Genomic DNA, 20,624 nt, shown 5'->3' on the forward strand with positions numbered 1-20,624 from the left:
ACATCCCTGTGACTAATGACAGATCTCCCTGCACTAACTGCCTTAATGGGAGTGTTTGATGTCACAGCAGGTGCTGGAAGATATTGTCTTTTGGCTTGGAAAAATACACAGCCAGGCTGGAACTTAGTGTTTATGTAGCAATGGGGGCCTATTGTTCGGGGAAAACAGTCAGCTTCAGTGACAGGATTTCCTTGTTATTTAGTGCGCTTAAATAACATAAGCCCATTACCTTTCCCTCGCACAGTTGGCAAGACACTTCTTCACAAGTGGTTATTCTGAAGCGCTCTGGCCTCATTATTACATTGCTTTGTACAAAACGGCAGTGCCTTTCCCCGGCCTGCTGTGCAACACCCTTCTTACTCCACCCCATTCCTGCCCTAATAATTCCACCTCGCCTTGTTACTCTCTGTGATACTATAGCTCTTGAGTAAAATGCTTAAGGCAAGCATAAAATGAAAAGCACGCTAGCCACTGGTCTGCTGCACAGTCCGTTCATTAAATCACAACTGAGAGCTGGTCCACATGTTACAACCACAAAGAAAAGGCTGCATGAAATTGCCCCATGTGGCCTCTGCGTCTGTGGGCCAGTGAAACTTATGCAGCAAAAGGAGCAGGGGAAAAAATTATCCATGCCACATTTTGTAGAAGTTTTGAGAAAACAACCTGGTTCACTGGATGACTTACACCCCTCTGAAAACTTGCTGTGTACAGATAGCTACCATGTGATGGCAGCTACTTTGTCGAGTGCCTTTCCACCCGTGCGACTGAAAACTTGCTCTAGTTTTTCTGCTGCCAATCAATTATTATACAGTGGTGCCCCGCAAGACAAATTCCTCGCAAGACGAAAAACTCGCTAGACGAAAGGGTTTTCCATTTTTGCGTTGCTTAGCTAGACGAATTTCCCTATGGGCTTGCTTTGCAAGACAAAAACGTCTTGCGCTTTTTTTTTTAAAGCTGCTTGAAGAGGTGCAGTTGCAACGGACCGTGCTTCGCAAGACGAAAAACATCGCAAGATGAAAAGACTCGCGGAACAAATTCTTTTCGTCTTGCGAGGCACCACTGTATGTGCTCCAGTTTTTATGCTGCCAATCAATTATCATTTTAAAGTATTTATAGGCCACGTTTTGTAGCGCAACTCCTTCAAGATGGCTTATGTACCTATCTGATGTTCATATGAAGCCAGCGGGTTGTAAACAATGCTTTCTGTGGTCAGTGTGTGCATGTACAGGAAAGGCTGTGTTATCATGTGGTTCTAAAATGGCGATGCAACGGAGCGTGTGCTTGCTCCTGAGACCTCATACCGCCTGCTCAGCCTGTACATTTGCACCAGGATTATATTACGCAGCTATCATAAATCTCCAGGGCTCTCTTCAAATGAAAGCCGCTTGGTAAAATATGACCTGAATTTCCCACAGCGTTTGCAGCAAATACTGCTAAGTTATATTGATATTAGGTGACTGAGTGCAAGTGTGTTGGTTGTGTGGATGGGGAGGCAGGATTACGCCCACTTGCCTTGCTCCCTCCCTCCGTTTGAGGCACATAGGCTGCATTTGTATATGGGACATTTAACATCTGCACAGTCCTGCTGTGACATCTCAGAATTTATTTATCAATAATTAACTTAATTCAAAATAAGAAAAGAGGTTTCGATATACTGGACACACAAACCTACACATTCCAATCTGTTCTCAGAAAATTTGGGGGACTTGTTTCCTGAGCCTTGGTTCTATTCTCCCCCATTTCTCCCCCACCTCTTTTTGTGATTCAGAGTAAGGCTTGTGAAATGCATGTTTGCCCAGGTTTTCTTCCACCACCAAAGTTTCTGCATGGTTGTGGCTTATGGTGCAGTTCTATACATGACTACTCAGAGCTAAGTTCTACTGAATTCAGTAGGGCTTACTCCCATGCCAGTGTGTATAGGATTGCAGCATTGTTTGGGGATTTAATAAAAAAAATACTCTGTTTTTCTTCAATGCTTTCCAGTTCTCAGTCTATTGATGCCACTAAAATTTGATAAATGAACCTACGAGCTGTCAAACAATTGATTGAATTATATACATTGCTGCACATATTGACAGCCAATGTCTCTCAAAGAGACAGGAAGCTGTCTAAAGCAAATGCTTTCTTTCACCTGGTATTTAGAGGAGATACTTCTGATGTGTTGATCACTATATTCTGCAGTGATGATAGCACTTGGGCCTTTCTGATCAATTTCAGGGCATTGTCCTCCGACAGTTTGTTATTACTCCTGTTGCTGTGTGTTTCAATCTTGTTCCTCTCCTGCCTAGCTCTGCTTCATTTCGTTGGACAAATCCTCCCATTTCTAAATGGCCATAGGAATGACAGGTATAAATCTCCACTGATGACAGATATTCCCACCTCCTTTGGGTCCAGTCCCTTACCTCCCAAAGTGCATTTTGCTTTAGGTGGTGCAGCGTATTGAGGCCCACCTCTGCCTTTTTCACGCTCTGCCTGGGATCATCCATCACTTATTTTTGTCCCTTCCTAGGCTGTATTTTTCAAATAATTTGCAGGACCCAATAAGCCCCGTGCACCCTTTTGCTATGGGCAAAGCCACAAACATTTCACTTTGCCCCTATTCCGCAGTTTCAATCTCGGCTCCTGTCATTTTTCAACCACTACAGAACCTTCTGGCACTGACATTCCATCTGCCTCTCAAAGGAGAGGATATCTTTGAACAAATTTGTTCTCTATTAAAAAGCATGAAAAGTCTCTTACTGATGCTTCAATCCCTTTGATTCTGAAAAAGAAAACCACCCAAAAGGGGAGGGCTGTATCACTTGCTCTAGTTTGTTCTTGGATGTGAGGCCAAGCGGGCTTGGAGGGATATTTCAAAATGGCTTGTGCTTCCTTTTGCTTCTTTCTGAAGCTTAATGATAGCCAATTATAAACGACCAGGCCTCCAATTATACACTTCTTTAACACAGAAATACTAAGTTTTTCTCATCTTCGTGGACTACATAGGAAATTTGTTCCAGGTCCTTCTCTCTCCCCCCCCCCCAACTTATCTAAAAGCTAGAGAGAAGTGTTCATCTTTAGTCACAGGAGAAAAGCTACTTTATTTTTTTAAAAAAAACCCCAAGATGTACAGTATATACACATTTAATTGCATGCAGAGTGGCTTTGGATGTTATACAGATATAAAGAGAGTAGGGATTGCAAGTACCCTCTGCTTCCTGTTGCTCTCAGTAGATATTTAATGGCGTGGTTTGCACATAATACTGCACTATGTCTTATGACATCGTAATCTGAAGCCATGGTTTGTTGTTGGTTTGCTTTCACTATGGCTTGGTGTTCTGTGTGAACCCAGCACCTTTCTTTAACTGTGGTTTGTTTGAACACCCTACCTCAGACAACCAAACTACAAAGGTATGAGGCAAGAGCAGCTGGAAAACACCCAAACTTTGAGAGAATCAAGCCTGGGCTTGTTTGATTGTGGGACAACTCATGATTAACTTAGGGTTTGTTAAAGAAACCATGGCTGTACCTGCAACTTGAGCTTGTGAAGAAAAGCAACACACTGATGCAACTGAGCTTCCTGCTCTCTTTGCATTAGCATAACATCTAAGCTGCTCACATTTGCTAACTTTGATGTGGAGGCACCACCACTAGTGTAGTAGTCCACTGGTCTACTACATTCATGCCCACGCCAATAATTTTTCATTGCCATTTCTTTTCAAGAGCTTCCCACATCACCCCCAAATCACTTTTTACTATCCCACCAAATTTACCGCTTAATCATTAGAGTGGTGAGAGCAGATGCTGAATAGGAAATAAGCAAAGAGGTGTTGTGGTATGCTTTACTAACTGCATTCTGGGCAGTATTTTTTTAAATGTAAAATAGTAGTAATATTATAATAATTTATTATTTATACCCTGCCCATCTCACTGGGTTTCCCCAGCCATTCTGGGCGGCTTCCAACAAAATATTAAAATACAGTAGTCCTTAGATATTAAAAACTTCCCTAAACAGGGCTGCCTTCAGATGTCTTCTAAAAGTCTGGTAGTTGTTTTTTCCTTTGACATCTGGTGGGAGGGTGTTCCACAGGGCGGGCGCCACTACCCAGAAGGCCCTCTGCCTGGTTCCCTGTAACTTCGCTTCTTGCAGTAAGGGAACTGCCAGAAGGCCTTTGGCACTGGACCTCAGTGTCCAGGCAGAACGATGGGGGTGGAGATGCTTCTTCAGGGCGGCATTCAAGACTGTGCTAAGGTGATAATTCTATCAGTGTAAGCATTTCTCCTTGCCAGAAGGAACAATCTCCCCTCTCCTAACCTTACACGCCATTCTGGGGATTCTCCCAACCCTCCTGAGCGGAATAGGGGTTGTCCAGATGGAGGAAAGTGCCATTGTGCTAACTGATCTAGAAGGCTCTTCTAAAAGTCTCTCTCTATTAGCCTTTCCCAACCTGGGGTACTTCAGGCATTTTGGACTACAATTCTCATAATCCCTGACCACTAACTATGCTGGTTGTGGGTGATGGGAATTATACTCCAGGTTGGTTGTTGTTTTTTTAATCCTAGATAAAAAACTGAGAAAATAATAATTTAAAAAATTAGATTACCATGGATTTCCTTTTATTTATTCTTTGGGTATATACTACTGGCTTCCTATAAAACCCTGGGCTTGGCCCTATCATGCATCATACCCCAGTTTGTCCACCTGTAATAAAAGTATCAACAACATTCATCCATCTCCTAGCCATTTATATTTTTCATTTTCCGTAATATCTTATATCATCACAGGTGAGTAGGTCAGAGCTATAGCAGGTCAAATTATTTGTGTTAACTGAGTTTGCCCTCAGGGATATTTCAAATCAATGAAGACCTTATAAAGAAACTGCTGATAGAAAAAGAAATAATAGCCCCCAACTCCATATATAATGTCCAGGGGAGATTATGGACTGAACTTTAGAAATTTATTACAGAGAAGTAAACCTTGGATATGTCAGGTCTGATCTGAAGGTTTGATTAGATTTCCTGGAAACAACTGCAAAGCAAGGTCATGTTTAGTTAGGAAATCATGCTGATTCCTTTTTCTTTTAGTCAAATTAATAAAGAATTAAGAGAAGAAAAATGTTCATAAAATAGAATCCAGCAAAGGGTGGGGGGGGGAGTGAATAATTCAGCTGATTTCTTAGCCTAATTATTCTCTTTTAAAAAATAAAGTTGGAAGATACGATTCTGCACCTAAAACCAGAATTTGCTTTCAGAATGATCTCTTATAGTCTCACAGCCTTTTCTAGACATGAAATATGGATTGGATTTAAGACTATCTATAACACAACTGAAATGCCATTTTTATGGTTTGCATGTTGGGCTAATAGAAAGTTGAAATGCAGGGCTACTGTTCAACATTAGGAATGACCTACAGTTAGTAATTTTGTGTACAAAAACACATTCAGCTATAGTTAGTTAGCACAGACTTCCTCACCTTTCCCTTATATTCAGAAGGACTGGCCAAAGACATTTTGGCACCTGAGGTGAACCACAAAATGTAGCCTCCCCCCCCTGCCAAGGAAGAAGGGGCGAGTGATCTACACTAGGAACAAGGGGGGAATAAAGATCTACATCAAGATCTGCTGACCCTGTTAAGCCTGCCACCTAGGGCAGTCACCTCACCTTGCCACATTTGGGGGCCGGCCCTCAGATTTAGTATCATCTGTTCTCATAGTCTCTGAAAACAGTCACATCCTTTCAAGTCATTTTTTTTCAGTTCTGTTTCTGCTTTGTGACCTTATTCCCCTTTCAGTTTCTCATTTCTGCACCTTTTCCAGCCTCCCCTTTCTTTCTCCCAGTTGCTAACCTCCATCGTCTTACCAAGTGTTCAAAAGGCCTTTTCATTGTTTTGGCCACACGTTGGTCTGGTACCAGTTTTCTCTTTAAATAGATTATGATGGTGGTTTTTCCCATGTTCTATGATAAATAAGGACAGAGCAGGTTGCCTTTTCTTACAGCCATGTACATTGGATTTCAAGTATGAATGTGGCCATGTCTTTTACTGTAATGGTAAGAAAATTCACAGAGGAAAAGTCTCCATGCCTCCTCTCCAGTTCAGCCACCAGTGCCCCTGGGAAAGGGGCCTACAGAAGATCAGCCCACACACCCACACAATGTAGACCACGGCATGAGAGGCTGCCAAGGGAGTAGTATATCACCTCAGGTTTGGCAGTGGCCTGCCACGTTTGGGGTGATTCTTTAGTAGCTTCCTACACCGTATCCTAAGTTGTTCAAGAGGGGCTCCTGGCCCTCTGGAGAGATTTTTCATGGGGTAAATGGGTGGAAGAAGGACAGTACAGGAAACTTTATTTGGGAATCCTTTTCTTACTGCAAAATATGCATTTTTTTAAAAACCCACTTGGACTTTTTCTTCCCTCTTCCATACTTACTGTAGAGAAATAGGCTAGCATTTGTGATTCCCAGTTTGTTGGTAGCCACACAGGTGTAGTTGCCATAATGTTCTTCAGTGACGTTGGCCACTGTTAGGAAAGATTGGCTCCCTGTGCTCCTGATCTCCAGACCATTGGCATTATTTATCCTGAGAACCAAGAAAAGTAATTGGTAAATACAGTAATGGTATGAAGTCATTCCTCATATGCTCCTCATATGCTAAGAGAAAAGAATGAAACTATATAGAGACTAGAAGGCAGACATGTAAATAAACAGAGAGAGAGAATTAGAAAGAAAAGGGAGAGGGATGGAGTTATAGATTTTTAAGTAGTTTATAAATAATAAATATTACTCTTGTTTCTGCCACTTTGTTATCTAAATTAGACTCCAAGCCCTTCAGCAGGACTTGCATTTTATGTGCCTTGTGCTTGGCTTGTTTGTATTTTAAGCTCTTCACAAATCATAATTATTAATACTTGCATGAAGACCAGAAAAAACTTTGAAAAAGCTAAAAGTGGAAGAAGACAAGGGCAGCAAGAAATAAAAATGGCAAGCAGCTTCATCACAGAGTTGATCAACTCAGACAGTGTGGCTCTTGTATGGACTGTGTACTTCGCAGCAGTAAGAATGGGATGACTGCAAGTTGGATTTCTATTTGAATCACCACTGACTTTGGACAGAGTTGTAGGAGACTTTGTAGTATACTTTGAGTAAACCTACACATTGCCTTCCATCATGTGTCTTCAAATGAGATGTTGCGTATCCTTGATAAATTTGGTTGTGAGTGGTATATCCCGTGCAGAAAGGGTAGGGTCATGGGAGGGCCCTTAAACACCCATTTTCTCCCCCATTTCCCTCCCACAACACTGTGTTTTGTTGTGTTCAGTGAATTAACTGCACTATCTCCTTAAGCAAAATCCATTTTAAAATGTAGGTTGTAAAACACTGATTGCAGATAGAACAAGGGGCCTTAGGTTTCTTTCTTCCTTTTACTAGACATCAAAGATAACATATGAAAATATATATAAGCGGTATAATTACCTAGTGTCATCTCTGTACCACTCAAAATCAGGTGTAGGAACAGCAGAGGCTGCACACTTAAGCGAAACTGGTCGTCCGGTAGCAGATTCATTGCTCTTGGATTCCGTGATAGTCGGAGGGTCTGCAGGAGAGAAAGACTTTTTGGAGCCATGATGGGAGGAACAAAGCTGTTCAAAGCAGTAGATACCCAAGCTTATCTACACTTTTGCATGAAGCAGAAAGACCCAGTGAATGGAAGGTGACATTAAGGTTGCCAAAAAATGACAAAAGTGAAGGAAACAAGCAATTACGAGTCACTCACCTGTTACAAGGGGATAAAAGCAGCAATGGAAATTAAAGGGAGAAGATTAAGATGGGTGAATGTTGCAGACAAGCTGAGCTGATTGGGGGTCATTATTGGAACTGCTGGTTGAAGCAGCTGAGGAATCACAAGTGTGGTTTACTCCTGCCCATCTCTGAGACCCCTCTTGCTATCCTGACATCTGTGTCCTTGGTGGAGCATGCCACACATGCACCTTACCTACAATGACTGCTTCATGTGCTTCTACTTTAGTATCAAAGTGTCCAGCCATAGGTGTAGGTCTATCTTTGCCAACCTGGTGCCCTCCATAGTGTCCCCCCTCTACAATTCCCAGCAACTCCAATCAGTATACTGTATGCTGACTGTGACTGATGGGAGTTGTAGTAATCTAAAACATCTGAAGGATACAAGTCTGACAAAGGCTGATGTAGGATATTACTTCAGGGTGTTTCCTCCTTTGCCACCACCATTTCTGTAGTTGAGTGGTTGTGGCTGTCAGGATCACAGCTTTCCTGTTTTTACTGAGTTTGCAGAAATAAGCTGTTATGATTTTGAGAGAAAAGAGATCAGATCCCTTTGGAAAAAGGAAATGTGTTTTTATACACAAAAGCGGTGGTTGTGGGGAATATAATATGCCCTGTTTAGTTAGCACAAAATCTTTATTTCAAGAACTCGACCTTGCTATGAGACCTAGGGATAAAGAAGGCAAACACCAGGAGAAGTGCCGGGTGTTTTTTCAAAACCTCACTGTGCGAATGTATTTTTGTCGGCAGTAAATCTCTTTGCCATCTGCAGCGAGACAAACCATTTCCGCTCCATTGGACCTCACACACGAGATGAGTCATGAAATGAACAAATACCTTTCTACAGACCTGAAAGCTACACCACCAGGCCTAGCAATGCTTTGTATTCCTGTTCCCTGCCAAGGAGCTGACTCTCTCACTTTCAGCAGCATTCTTCATATTAGCCACGCTCCACAACACTTTAAGAGAGACATTCTAGGCAGGCCCATGGCCAGTTCCATTGGCTTTAATCCCGTTCGCCCATCGCCCTGTCTAAGGGACTCCAGGCCAACTGATTTCAGTTGCTAAGAAAAAACAGCAGTTCCCCTTTGCTGAGAAGGTATTGTGAGGGAAGTTGCAATCGTCTGGCTGGATCTGAAAAAGGCCTGTATTTAATTGCTATTTATTTATGTTATTATGTTTCTAGAGGAGGAACAAGTGACTAAAATACAAAAATAGCTGCTGTTCTGACTTTTACCCCCAGCTCCTTTTCTCTTAGTAGACCATCTGATACGAAGCACTAAAATCCTACATGCACACTGACTTGTGAATAAGCTCTGCTGAACTCCATGGGCTTACTTCCAAGAACTCGTACATAAGGACAGGCTGCATGAAAGATATATGCTGCTTCTTAAGAATGCTGATACCTTAAATGAAGGGCAAGCGATCGTGAAGGACAAGGATGGCAGAAAGAGATTCCTCTGCTCCACTTCCCTAATTGGGATGCAGATTTAGCTGTGGCAGCCCGACAGATTTGGGATGTTTCTCAATTTGTTCCACAGTATCATATCTGGCCATGCTGTTCTATGTCATAGGTGCCAACTCCCTGGGGCCCTGGGAGCCCGAGCACCCACCAAATTCCCCATGAAGGAGCCAAGCACCCACAAATTTTGGTGCCAGGACCATGCACACTGCATGGCACCCATGGCCCCAGACACCCACGGTCGCGGGGCCAAGCTGGCACTCCTGTTCTGTGTGCAAATCACATGCTCCAACACTGAGCTGTTTTCCCTCTTGTGTTAGGTGGGAATGACTGAGTGACATCACTTTCCAATGACTGAAACCACAAAGAAAACTAAGAGTCCTTTTGCTGCCCTTTTCATACTTAGAATCATAGAATCAAAGAATTGGAAGTGACCCCAGTTGGAAGTGACCCCAAGGGTCATCTAGTTCAAACCCCCTGCAATATAGGAATCTTACCTAGATCATAAATTTATTTATATATTTACTTAAGTTTGTATATCACCCTTCATCCTTGCCCCCCTTCCTGCTATATCCTTTCTTTTAGGAGGGGTAATAAACAAAAATTAAACAATAATCCAAGGGTGGAGAAACCGTGCAACTATATAATCTGATACAAATTATGCTTCCTATACCCCCAAAGGCTGATATTCAAAAGAGCATTGTGAAGAAAGAGTTTAGCCCTGCTCGGCCAACTAAAACAGGGAATAGTTAATGCATGAAGAGAAGGGACTGGCTTCCACCAGCTGTTCTCATCCAGGCATTGATTTTGCTTTTGGGGGTTATAGCATACATGGGAAGGGTGCAGTTGAAACTCAAACTCATATTAATTTTCCATCTATAGCATCTCAGTGGATCCTGAATGACACCCCTTTTTTCTCAAAGGTGGCAAATAAGACAACACCTGTTCAATACAAAATATTCTAAACAACATTGCCCTATTACAAGGGTAGTCAGATTTGTAGCTGCAACAGATAAACGCAAGAAGAATATATTCAAGTCAACTTTTTTAGCTGTAGGATAAACATATTGATTTAAACATCTGTTTACTCTGTGCCAGGGTTGATTGCAGAAGTCAGTTTCTGTAAATTCCAATGTGAACTGACCTGATCTGCAGGTCCCAGAATAATGTGTCCCTTGGATAGTAATTATCCTCAGGTTTCTGCTCTTCTCTGAATTTTGCAATACAGCTGTCTGTTCAAAATGCACTAAGATGTGCATTGTAGGTTTAAATACATTTAGAAATGCATACATTGAATAAAACACATATTTTAGTATGTATTTTGTGATTAGTAAGAGATTTAGAGATTTACTTATGTATGATTTTGTGTGTGCAGATCTTTCTATTTATTTATTGTTTTGCATATTAATATGTGCAAACTGGGCACCACACACTTATGCATGGGCACCTGTTAAAGTGCCCCAGTTTAGGCACAGCCTGATCTGTCCATCCCTTCTCTGCCATATGTTACTTATTCTTTGGGTGATTTTAGATGTGCTACTGTAATTTAGGGACGCAGGTAGCGCTGTGGTCTAAACCACTGAGCCTCTTGGGCTTGCCAAGCAGGTCTGCGGTTCGAATCCCCGCAACGGGGTGAACTCCCGTTGCTCGGTCCCAGCTCCTGTCAACCTAGCAGTTCGAAAGCACCCCAAAAAGTGCAAGTAGATAAATAGGTACTGCTCTGGCGGGAAGGTAAATGGCGTTTCTGTGCGCTGCTCTGGTTTTGCCAGAAGCAGCTTAGTCATGCTGGCCACATGACCTGGAAGCTGTCTGTGCACAAACACCAACTCCCTTGGCCAGTAAAGCGAGATGAGTGCTGCAACCCCACAGTCGTTCATGACAGGACTTAACTGTCAGGGGTCCTTTACCTTTACTGTAATTTTAATCTGTAACTTCGTTTCTTATGACTTGAATGGCATGGGGATGATGGTTTCTATATAAAGGCATTAATTGGAGTTTTATTTTTTAACCTCTTTTTGAAATTCTTTATGTTATGGTATTAAAACTGTTGTTTTCATTACTACAACACACTAAGACTGGTGGCTGCATTGGATGAGCTAAGGGTTACTTTTTCTGAGCAGCAAATTTAGAACCCAAATGCATAAGTGAAATCAAAGTTTTCTGCCCACTTGGTGCTTTTGTTCAAATTCAAGTACCGTACATTTCCTTGTATAAGACTAGTTTTTTGAGGGGGAAAAATGTTTAAAAAGGGGGGGGGGTCATCATACACGGGGGCAATCTCCCCTCATTTTCTTAATTTTGTGTCCCCCCAAATAGGGGGTGTCTTATACACAGGGGCGTGTTATACACAGAAAAATACGGTACTTATTTGTCACGTTTGTATCCCACCCTTCCTCTCAGAATAGCCTGCATGGAGCGCATTCTTTTTATCCTCACATGAAGTAGTTTATGGGGAGAGAGGTGGGCAAAAGAGTGCCTAGGCCAAGGTCAGGGACTTCATGGGATTCCAGTTCAGGTACCCTGGTCTAAGTACAGCATGCTAACCACTCCGCCACCTTTGCTTGTACACAGAACAGTGGAATATTAAATAATGGTGATGATGTGCACTGGGGAAAAATAGTACAGAATTGCTTTTAGTAACTGGCAAACTACATCCGGTAAAAGTAATGATGGCTCATTAAAAATAATTTCCAGCATCTTTCCCATAGATTAATAGCGTTCCAGGTTTTGCTTTATTCCTAACACAAAAAGCCAGCTATGTGCTAGAGCTGCAATCTGCAGTGTTGTGTTTAGATTGTGCATTTTTAATTCGAGCCACTGCTAAATAAAATGTGCAATGACAGCTCAAACAAACAAAAGCCTTTAGAGAGAGAGAGTCAAATTTGAGTGTATTTGAGTCTATTTTTAATGTAAATTTCCTCTTTCTCAATCTTACATAAACCTCAGTTAGACACTAAGCAAGATATCTCCAACTGCGATATTTTTGGCCTCATTAACTTCCCCAAAGGCTATAAACAAGCAACCAGGCTTTAAGGTGCTTATTGAAAGCACACCAGTACAGACTAGCCATTAACAGTAAAAAAAGAAAACAGAAAGAAAAAGAAAGAAAGAAAGAAAGAAAGAAAGAAAGAAAGAACATACTCTATATGACTAGAAGGTAGGAGTTGGGCTGAGAAATTAAACAAGAGTAGCTCAACTCTATCTGCCCCAATTTTGCCCCCAAATAATAATAAAAGAAGTTATAGGCGTTTCCTTAAATAAATCAACTTTTAAGGATGCCTGCTACAAAAGCTCCCAGACATGTTGCCTGTTATTTGGCCAGCATTATCCATTCTGGCTACTATGCCTTCAAATTTCACCTACTTCTGTAGGAAAAAATAACGTTGCAGCCACTTTTTGGTTTTTCAGTCATGAGTGCAGGTAAGGAAACAAAGTAGACTCACAAACTGTAATGGCTACTGCAGTTATCCATTTGAAATTCAGAATTCATGCTTTTAGAAGGAACGAACTTCCTTACAAATATAATCCAATTCTTCCCCCAAATAAAAACAATATAGATATTTTCTTTCTTTTTCTTTTTTAAAAATGCAAAGTTTAAAAGTGCCCCTGACAAATGTTTCTGTACCAATATGTTTGCAATTTTCCAGGTTTTATGCACCCTAGAGCAGCTGCTACGGCTACAAATCTCATCCACCTTTTTAAAGCTTAATTTGTATTATTATTTTTCTTTTCTTTTTTTTTAAATATTTTTATTGGGTTTTCACATTTTATATAAACACAAACAACACACATAACACCAAAACAAACATAAAAAACAACAAACATGAATAGTTCCCAAAAATCTTATTTTCTAACCCTAGTCCTTGACTTCCCCCCACCCCCTCCCCTGCATCCCTGTTCCCAGATTTGTGTCAGCAAGTTGGCATTTCTTCCATCTTAATATTATTCCTTTTATAAAAAACAAAAATAAATTTTCCCTAAGTTGGACCCCAATTCTCTTCCCTCGATTTCTCATTTTTTCTTACATAATTTTCTTATTACTAAACCCCCTGGTCTTGAGTGTTGTTTAAATTTAAATACTTCCCTCCCTCCCATCCCCGCTTTGCGTCCTTTCCCAAGACATGTCCAAAATAACAGTTTTTAGCCTGGATTCCGCACATCCGAGGCTCTCAAATCTCTTTCAGTCCCTCTCCGCCAATTTTGTTGGTAGTCCTTTTTGTCTATCATCCAGTCTCGAAAGATTTCCTTAACCATCAATCCAATCAGTCCATAGTCTCTTCCCATATTTAAAGGCAACTGCTGAGGAATTTCCATAAGGCCTAAGTCTTGGTGATAGTCAAAATCAAAGTCTATGTCAAAGTCTATGTGGAGGCCCCAATTGTACTTCTTTATTTCGAGTTCCTGAATTCCATAAAGTCCCAGGGCCTCCACTTTCGTCTTCTGTATCTTTCGTAGGCTTAAAGTAGATTTAATCCAATAGTCTCCTTGCTTGTGTTCTCCAGATGCCAGCTTCTGGTTAGTATTTTCCCAGATAACTTGTTCTCTTTCTTGTTTAGTCTTCTCCTCTTCTTTGTTTATAGTTTCGAATTCAGCTGTGGGTTCTTTCTCACTCAGGCCCTCATTACATTCAGCAGAACTACTTGTTTCCAAATCCAAGGTCGTCAATTGTTTACTCATAGCTGTAGTCTGCTCCTGTAAGGTTCCCACCAGTGAAAACATCCTTTCGATTTCTCTCAGTATCTTTCCACCCACAGCCATTGTAATTCCACAGAATTCCCCCTAGAGGGAATCTGGTTACTGAGTAGTCTTTTCTCCAACAATCCTCTGTCCTATTATTGTTTCTTTGTTTCCCAAAATTTTAGTTCAATTGTAACTCCTTTTAATCCGGAGAGGTCTTAAACAGCGATTTTTTTCACTATTAATAGTCCATTTGACAGCTTTTGACAGCTGTCAAATTCTGTTCCTCTATACAGGCTCCAAAGCAGGTCGCTCCCGGGCCCGGGAGGGAGGGTTGTTTGCCACAAAACAAAGACTCTTCCAACACTCCACTCTCCTGTTCAAATTTACCTTTCTAAATCTTGGAAGTTACTGTCTTTTTAAAACTCACCCTTTACAGGGTAGGCGCTCCAGCTTAGCTCTTATTTCGTTGCTCTGGATCGTCTGCAAGGGGGGGTGTGGGGACTTCCTTTTGGCACACCCCCCGGTCGTCTCAAATTCAGAAGGTAAAAATTTTAAAGTTCAGTTCCAAATTACTCACGGGTTCTTTTTTCAGTCCGAATTTCAAGGAAGGAAGTCAGCGCTCTCCAGTTATGGCTCGCGGCTTCGCTCAGCGGCGGTAGCGGTCGACTCTCAGTGCCACGCCGTCCCCTGTATCCCCTCCGTAGCCTTTAAAAAGGCTCATTGCGAATCAGGGGGGGCGCTTAAGGCACCCGCCGAGTCTTCAGTCCGCAGGCTTCTGCGCCTGCGGTTTTTAAGGGTCCCCGTGTCGCCGGCACGGCAAAGACCCATCCACCGCTGAGCCGATTCCCTCCGGAGCTCGGAGGGAATCCGCCATTTCCCGATCGCGCCAACCCGGAAGTCTCTGTATTATTATTTTTCAGCAGTGTATTTGGAGGGGAAGGAATGAGGAAAAGGCAGACAATCCCCAAGTCAAATAAGGCAGTCTGTGGACTGAGGCAGGCTGTTTTCCAAAGTGTTGAATTTTGATCTGAACTGAATCTTGTGGCCAGTGCACACCCCTAATATTTATACCTGCACATCTTGAGTGGCAACTCGAAAGAAGCATTTCCTTTATGCGTGAGGAAATGCCTCTTCTAAGATGATGCATCCACATCGTCTGAAAACAAAGCAGGTGTTTGTTTGTTTTTTGCTATGGTTTACTCCTATGCAAATTTATGCAAATATAATTTATATTAAAATTATTTACTCAAAGGACAGTGGCAACCCAACCCAGCAGGAGAATATTGTGCCCACTGGGCAAGTCACTCCTACACCTTCTTTTTCCTTTTTCCTTTCTCCTCCTGTGATGAGACTGCATTTTAATATTTTAATGTTTCAATATTTTAATGTATTTTAATCTTGTTTTTAAGTTGTATTCATTCAACTTGTTTTTATTATTGCTTGTTAGCCACCCTGAGCCTGGCCTTGGCTGGGGAGGGCGGGGTATAAATTAATAATAATAATAATAATAATAATAATAATAATAATAATAAGCTTCCCATAGGCTTCTCGTTGGCTCCTGTAGGAACAGAATGCTGGATGAGATGGGGCTCTGCTCTGATCTAGAAGGGCTCTTCTTTTGCTTTTATGTCTATCAAGTTGAAGAGAAGTTAAGAAAGAGTTGAGTTAGGCTGCTCCCTTTGTTATGATAATATAATGGAAGCCAGGAGTTTTGATCTTGGAAACAAGCTGTATTCCCTGCTGCTTTTATCTATCCCACAATGGAAGGGTAAATATCTCATGCCTACATGTAGGATAGGCTTTTAAATAACGATCTCATTAGAATGATGCTATTTAATAAGAAAGGGCACTTCATCTCAGAAAACATGGCAAACAAAGGCCATTAGGAGAAAATAATAAAGAAACGTGGCACCCATTTGCATACAGATGTGGTCACCCAGGAGATAGTAATTACAGCATTTCACATTTTACAGTTACTTATTGCCAGGTCTTTTTTTGCACCCTCTCCAATCTCCTTTAATGTCAGAGAACTAGTGATTCTCTATATGTGAAAATAATAGTGATTATTATATTGCACAAGTATGACTGGCAGTGCGATCCTAAACAAGTCTACTCAGAAGTAAATCTTACTGTGCTCAGTGCTGTGCCCATCTCTAGTGTGTGTGTTGCAGCCTTAGGATACAATCCTATATCCATTTACCTGGAAATGAACCCTACTGAGCCTTGGTGAATGTTCTCCTTAGTAAGCATGTATAGAATTGCAGCAAAGCAAGATTTAGGGAACTGGGACCAGTTTGCCTGCAGTGGGCACTGAGCCAAGAGGGCACTACTGAGGACGGCACAACAATGACAAGCAACGGAAGGTGAGAGGTGGGGAATGCTGAATTTTGGTGTTGAACAAGGCCCCGCTGAAATTTTAAAGCCCAAAGTCCACCACTGATTGTACTGTGCTAGTATGGTGTAGTGGTTAAGAGCGGTAGACTCGTAATCTGGCGAACTGGGTTTGATTCCCCGCTCCTCCACTTGCAGCTGCTGGGTGACCTTGGGCTAGTCACACTTCCTTGAAGTCTCTCAGTCCCACTCACCTCACAGAGTGTTTGTTGTGGGGGAGGAAGGGAAAGGAGAATGTTAGCCACTTTGAAGAGGGAGATAGATTAAAATTGCAGAGTTTTGAAAAATTAAAAAACAGAGTGCGAGACTGGCTCCATTATTATCAAATAATGGAGGCATATAATTTGGACAAAAACTAGGCTTCCAGGTGGAAAAATCAAAATTGGAAACAGAATTGTTAGATCCCAAAGTTAAGAATCTGTCAAGAATGTATAACTTGCTGTTGAAATGGAATACTCAGGATGAAGCGGTGAAATCTGCTATGATAAAATGGGCACAAGATGTTGGACATAACATTATGATGGCTGACTGGGAACAGTTATGGACCACAGGTATGAAGTTTACGGCATGTAATGCCTTAAAAGAGAATTTAATGAAAATGATTTACAGGTGGTACATAACACCAGTCAAGCTTGCAAAAATCTATCATTTGCCCGATAATAAATGTTGGAAATGTAATGAGACTGAAGGTACATTCTTTCACCTTTGGTGGACATGCACAAGGATTAAGACATTCTGGGAGATGATTTACAATGAAATGAAAAAGGTATTTAAATATACCTTCCTGAAGAAACCAGAGGCTTTTCTCCTGGGCATGGTCGGCTAATTGGTGCCAAAGAAGGATAGAACTTTTTTTATGTATGCCACAACAGCAGCAAAAATACTCATCGCAAAGCATTGGAAGACACAAGATCTACCCACCCGGGAAGAATGGCAGATGAAGCTGATGGACTACATGGAATTAGCAGAAATGACTGGCAGAATCCGAGACCAGGGAGAAGAGTTGGTGGAAGAAGATTGGAAAAATTTTAAAGTATATTTACAGAAATATTGCAAAATTAATGAATGTTAGAAGGATGCTGGAACGAAGTTATATGGCTTTAGCAGAAATGTTATATATAATTAAGTAAAAATAGATTGTTAATGGACCAAAGTGGAAAATTTAAGGTTAGACTGTCTTAAGTTAAATTTTAGAACGGAAATTGAGAAAGATGGAAAGGACTTGCTGGAATAGCTAATTGAACTAGAATACAAAGAGGGGAGGCGTGAGGAGGTCGATGAAACAAGTATATGAAAGGTAAAGATATGGAAAGGTTGGATGTGTTTTTAAATGTTTTTGTTCTTTTTCTTTTTGTTGTTTTATTGTATTGTTTTTTGTTTCTTCTTTTTGTATTTTTTTATGTACTGTAAGGTATTGTTTTGTTTAGCTTAATTTTCTATTGTTCTTTTTCTTTTTCTGTAACTTATAAACCCCAAATAAATATCTTTTTTTTTAAAAAAGAGAATGTTAGTCACTTTGAGACTCCATAGGGTAGTGATAAAGCGGGATATCAAATCCAAACTCTTCTTCTTCAACTACTTCTTCTACTGTGAACTAGCACAAATTTCATGTAGACAAAGATCCAGATTGTGTTAGGATGTATGACAGAAGCTACTTCACTGCATTCCATGGTTATCCATGATTTTGTATAGGTTGAGTAATTTGTGTATTATTCCAATCAAATATACATGCTTTTTTTTTGGCCTATGATTCGGCTACATAGCTTACACATCCAGACTTCTCAATAGAAAGTGAGCTTCTCCTTAGGCTGCTTCACTTTGTTACACAACCTCCCACATGATATACTAAAGGTCTATTAAACAGTGAGTTTTCTTTTCCCTTTGTAGTACTGTTCTATCCTGTTCTTGCTTTTTGATACTCCTGTTTTTTAAAAAATGTGTTCCAAAATAAATAAATAAATCATACTGAAAAGGAAAAAGAGAAGTACAGTTTTACATTCTTCAGATGGGAAGTATTGACAGCAATTCTTTCGGAGTGCAGAGGGTAATTTTAAACACTCAAAGTGGGGAGCAGACTAGTTCCTCACAAAGAACCAAGAAGAATAGTGCCTGGACATTTTGCCAAAATCTTAACCTTTATTTTTTGTTTAAAAAAGTGAAAACTAAAGCTGTGAATCTGGGGATTGTGGTCCATCCCAGGATGGAAGATAATGTCCCTCCTTGCTATTTCCTCTGCCCCGTGGATACCCATAAAGTAGAGGCTGAGACATGACTGGCCCATCCATGAGGCAAGGTGAGGCAACAGCCGCAGGCAGAAGGGTCCACAGAGGCAGGAGATCCTGATGTCAACCTTCCTTCTTCCTTTGTTCCTGACTAAGATCTTCACTCAACCCTTCTTGCCTAGTAGGCTGTAGGGGCACCATTTTGTGGTACCAAAATGTCTTGGGCCAATGCTGGGCTAAAGTAATGGATATTGATAGCTCAGCAGGGATATCAAACTAGTTTTCTATGCTGAAGTCCTCCCTGAAGCAAGCCCACAAAGGTTAAAAGAATTATTTTCAGTCAGGTAAGGCAAACTTTCCTTCTTCTTATCAACATGACAATGTGATGAAGTTAAGTGTTGCTTTCCACACCCCAATCTGGTAATAAAGATACTCACAATTCACAGTGACTCGGACTTGCTTGACATCTGCTGTGGACACCTCGTTTGCAGCTTTGCACTCATACTTGCCCGACTGTTCCCGGGTAATCCCCAGAATCTCCAGGAACTCTTCCTCACCTTCAAATTCCCTGCCTGAGAGGAGACAAAATACATAATTCAATTACTTAAGAGGCCATTGAATGGAATAGGATTTTTTTTTTGTATGAAAGAAAGATCTGTAAAATAAGGAGTTTTGGGAAATAGGTTCACGTCCAGTAATTAGAGACTCAAGTTGAACTCCTGAAGAAAATTGGGTTGACTTGCCAGCTCATGTAGAAGGTATTTGGGTACTGAAGTGAGCCAGTCTGGCAGTGGCTACAAATATATGCACACATGATGATGTTTTTTCACCCCCTCTTCTCTGTTTCCTTTATAGAGAATGGATGATGTTTGTGTTTATTTGTCAATATACAAGTTAACCAGGCTTTACAGGACACAGAAGCAAATACATATGTAAAGGGTGCTAATGCATGCAATGTCACTCCTATCCTAAAGCCTGACAGGAACCAAAACAGCTGCTGTTTCTCTTTTTCAACCCTTGTACACCCCTATGAGACAAAAATGATTCCCCTCAAATTTCACACAACCAGTTGCCCAACAGTACTCACTGACTCTCTTTAACAGTGAAGATGTACCAAAATCTAAAGGAAGGGCTGCTTTGAGGGCCCCATAACCACTGTTTGAAATGGCGGCAAAGCTTTTGTGTGTGAAAAAACGGAGAAAACTTGGGCCATGTAATCTTTAATGTTAAACCAATCCACTTTTTAAAGTTTTCACCATGCCATCAAATATTATTCCTGTCTTTGGGGAAGCCCTCATTGCTAAAAGCAAGCTGCCCCTTGGGAAATTCACAGGATTTGCTTACCACCAGAAGCAATCACAAATGGACTCACAAAAGCGAGGGAGAAGGAAATATTTGGCCCAGCACTAATTAAAATGCACAATTTGAGAGAAAATACATATGTTTTTAAATTCCCTTTTAAGCCCATCTAAATTAGTGGCCATAATCTCACATTCTATGGTTGAGTTTAATGCCATAGTTTCATTATGCTATGTGTGAAAACGTACTTTTGTCTGTCCTGAATCTGCCATCATTTTTCTTCATAGAAGCATTTCAGTAAGACTTGAGATCTTTATCTATGGTCCAGATGTGAATATATCCAAAACAAGCAAGCAAGCAAACAAGCGAAAAACAGAGGTTCATTTGCTTCCTTTCCAATGACTGTCAACTGAATGGCAATATCAACAAGGCCCATCTTTAGAAGCTTCTGTTCCCTTTGGATTCCCTACAGTGGCCCCAATGTCTCTGAACCTTCCATTCATTTTACAGTATTGGCATGGGTTTCCTGTGACATAGAGTACAAAGTACATTAGCCAGCTCTCTTTAGCTGAGTGCAACAGAGCATGTAGGCAAGACCCTGGTTGAAATTTCTTTGCTCGTTTTTTTTTTTATAAATAAAGAGAACAGATGAAACTTTGACCAGAACATTGGGTAGGTATTTTTTTTAAGAGTTAGCAGTAACAAGAATAAATGTCCCAAACAAAACATTCTCAGCTAAAGCATAATTTCCATTTTTGTCACTGGGCAGAGACAGCCAAAACTGGGCAGAAACACTT

General features: G+C 41.0%; 1 protein-coding gene across 1 annotated transcript in view; it reads right to left on the reverse strand.

The window, feature by feature from the left end:
* Positions 1-20,624, reverse strand: part of LSAMP (limbic system associated membrane protein) — a gene marked incomplete at its 5' end in the record, with an annotated part of 261,058 nt that overhangs the window by 44,776 nt on the left and 195,658 nt on the right. Inside the window, 3 exons of the mRNA XM_081196939.1 lie at positions 6,408-6,556; positions 7,450-7,570; positions 18,966-19,100. Coding sequence (XP_081053065.1) covers positions 6,408-6,556; positions 7,450-7,570; positions 18,966-19,100 — 405 coding nt within the window. The remainder of the gene's footprint in view (positions 1-6,407; positions 6,557-7,449; positions 7,571-18,965; positions 19,101-20,624) is intronic.

This window comes from Podarcis bocagei (genome assembly GCF_964188305.1).
Source record: "Podarcis bocagei genome assembly, chromosome: 6".
In the NCBI taxonomy this organism is placed as follows: Eukaryota; Metazoa; Chordata; class Lepidosauria; order Squamata; family Lacertidae; genus Podarcis; species Podarcis bocagei.